This window comes from Acanthisitta chloris, unplaced genomic scaffold (genome assembly GCF_000695815.1).
Source record: "Acanthisitta chloris isolate BGI_N310 unplaced genomic scaffold, ASM69581v1 scaffold41320, whole genome shotgun sequence".
NCBI classification, from domain to species: Eukaryota; Metazoa; Chordata; class Aves; order Passeriformes; family Acanthisittidae; genus Acanthisitta; species Acanthisitta chloris.
In genome coordinates this window covers 1,536-3,176 of record NW_008650621.1, presented here as the reverse complement: position 1 = coordinate 3,176, position 1,641 = coordinate 1,536, and the positions used below count along the sequence as shown (strand labels likewise).

At 62.6% G+C, this 1,641-nt stretch overlaps 1 protein-coding gene across 1 annotated transcript in view; it reads right to left on the bottom strand.

The window, feature by feature from the left end:
• Nucleotides 1-13: 13 nt before the first annotated feature.
• LOC103797371 (G protein-coupled receptor kinase 5-like) overlaps nt 14-1,641 on the bottom strand; it is a gene marked incomplete at both ends in the record, with an annotated part of 2,856 nt that continues 1,228 nt past the window's right edge. Inside the window, 8 exon segments of the mRNA XM_009069591.1 lie at nt 14-168; nt 247-455; nt 553-642; nt 803-840; nt 934-1,124; nt 1,194-1,334; nt 1,412-1,475; nt 1,557-1,623. Of these exon segments, the coding sequence (XP_009067839.1) occupies nt 14-168; nt 247-455; nt 553-642; nt 803-840; nt 934-1,124; nt 1,194-1,334; nt 1,412-1,475; nt 1,557-1,623 (955 nt within the window).

Sequence of the window (1,641 nt, the reverse complement as noted above, 5' to 3'; positions counted from 1 at the left end):
TGCAGCTGCACACCCCTGCCCAGCCCTTACGTCTGGCACGAAGGAGGGTGCCAGGATACCAGCCTCCAGCCACTTGAAGTTGATGGTTTTGAAGAAGGGATGGCTCTTCACCTCGGCCGCCCCGTCAGCCCCACAGCCCAACCGCTGCCTGGGGTCCTTGGCCAGGAGCTGGGGAGGGGAGAAGGGGGGTCACAGCAGGGATAGACCCAGCCCAGTCCCCACAGGGGTCTCGGATCCCCAGCTCACCATCCTGCAGATGGCCTGAGCATCCTCGCTGAACTTCTCCGAGTAGAGCTCTGGCTCCTCCTGCACCCTCTTCTCCACCTCCTCCCGCTTCACCCGTTCCTTGCGGGCGCGGAAGGGCGACTGCCCCTCAATCATCTCGTACACCAGGCAGCCCAGGCCCCACCAGTCGGGGCTGAAGGCATAGCGCTCATTGCTGATCACCTCTGGGGCTGTGGGACACGGTCCCAGGACCATCAGCACCCAGCACAGCACAGGACCCTGGGCATGCCATGGCATGGGGACCTCCATCCCACCTCCCACACTCACCCATGTAGCCGACAGTGCCCACGCGGCCACGGATGGTCTCACCCTCAGGGATCTTGACAGCCAGTCCCAGGTCAGAGATCCTGATGTGTCCTGGGGCAGGGAGGGCCCGAGGGCATTTTTCTAGGGAAGGGTCACCCCACAACCCTGCATGTCCCCCCAGAGCACAGCCAGAGACCCCCTGGATCACACAGAGACCCATCCCTGATACCACAAGTGTGGGCAGAGCCAGACCTGGCAGCTTCCTCCTCACCATCATCATCCAGCAGGATGTTCTCTGGCTTCAGGTCCCTGTGGGGACAGAGTGGTGGCTCAGCACGGAGCAGTGGGGCCGTTCAGCACCGCACAGTCCTGTCCACTGCCCCATGCCCACGCTGTGCTCACCTGTAGACGATGCCCTCCTGGTGCAGGTGCTGGAGCCCACAGCAGATCTCTGCTGCATAGAAGACCACGCGCTCATCCTCAAAGCCAGGGGTCCCCATGTTGTAGATGTGGAACTTGAGGTCTCCACCGTTCATGATGGTCAGCACCAGGCACAGCGCGTCCTTTGTCTCGTAGGCGTATGCCAGGTTCACCTGTGTGCCCACCGGGCCGTCAGCATCAGCTTCAGCCCCCCCAGCTCCCCAGGAGGGTCCCACACGCACCACAAACCGGCTGTTGACCTTCTCCAGGATCTGCTTCTCATTCAGGGCCATCGCCTCCCCTTTCCGCTTCTTGATCCGCTTCTTCTCCAGCTTCTTGCAGGCATACATCTTCCCTGTGGCCCGCACCTGGCAGGCACACACCTGGGGTGCCAAGGGTGGCATCGGGGTGAGCCTTCAGCAGCACACCCCCACCAGCCCTTACTGCCCCGTGGCCGTACCTCTCCGAAACCGCCCTTGCCCAGGATCCGGTACTGCCGGAACGTGTCCTTGGTGACCGGCTGCCTGGAACGCACAGACCTGGGCATGTCAGCCCCACACTTCCAGGTCCTCTGACACGCCTCAGACCCCTGGACTCCCCCTCACCTCTCCAGGTACTTCCACTGCAGGAACCGGTCGAAGTACATGCTGGCTCGGGAGTCAGCAAAGGGTTACCCTCACAGGCACTCGT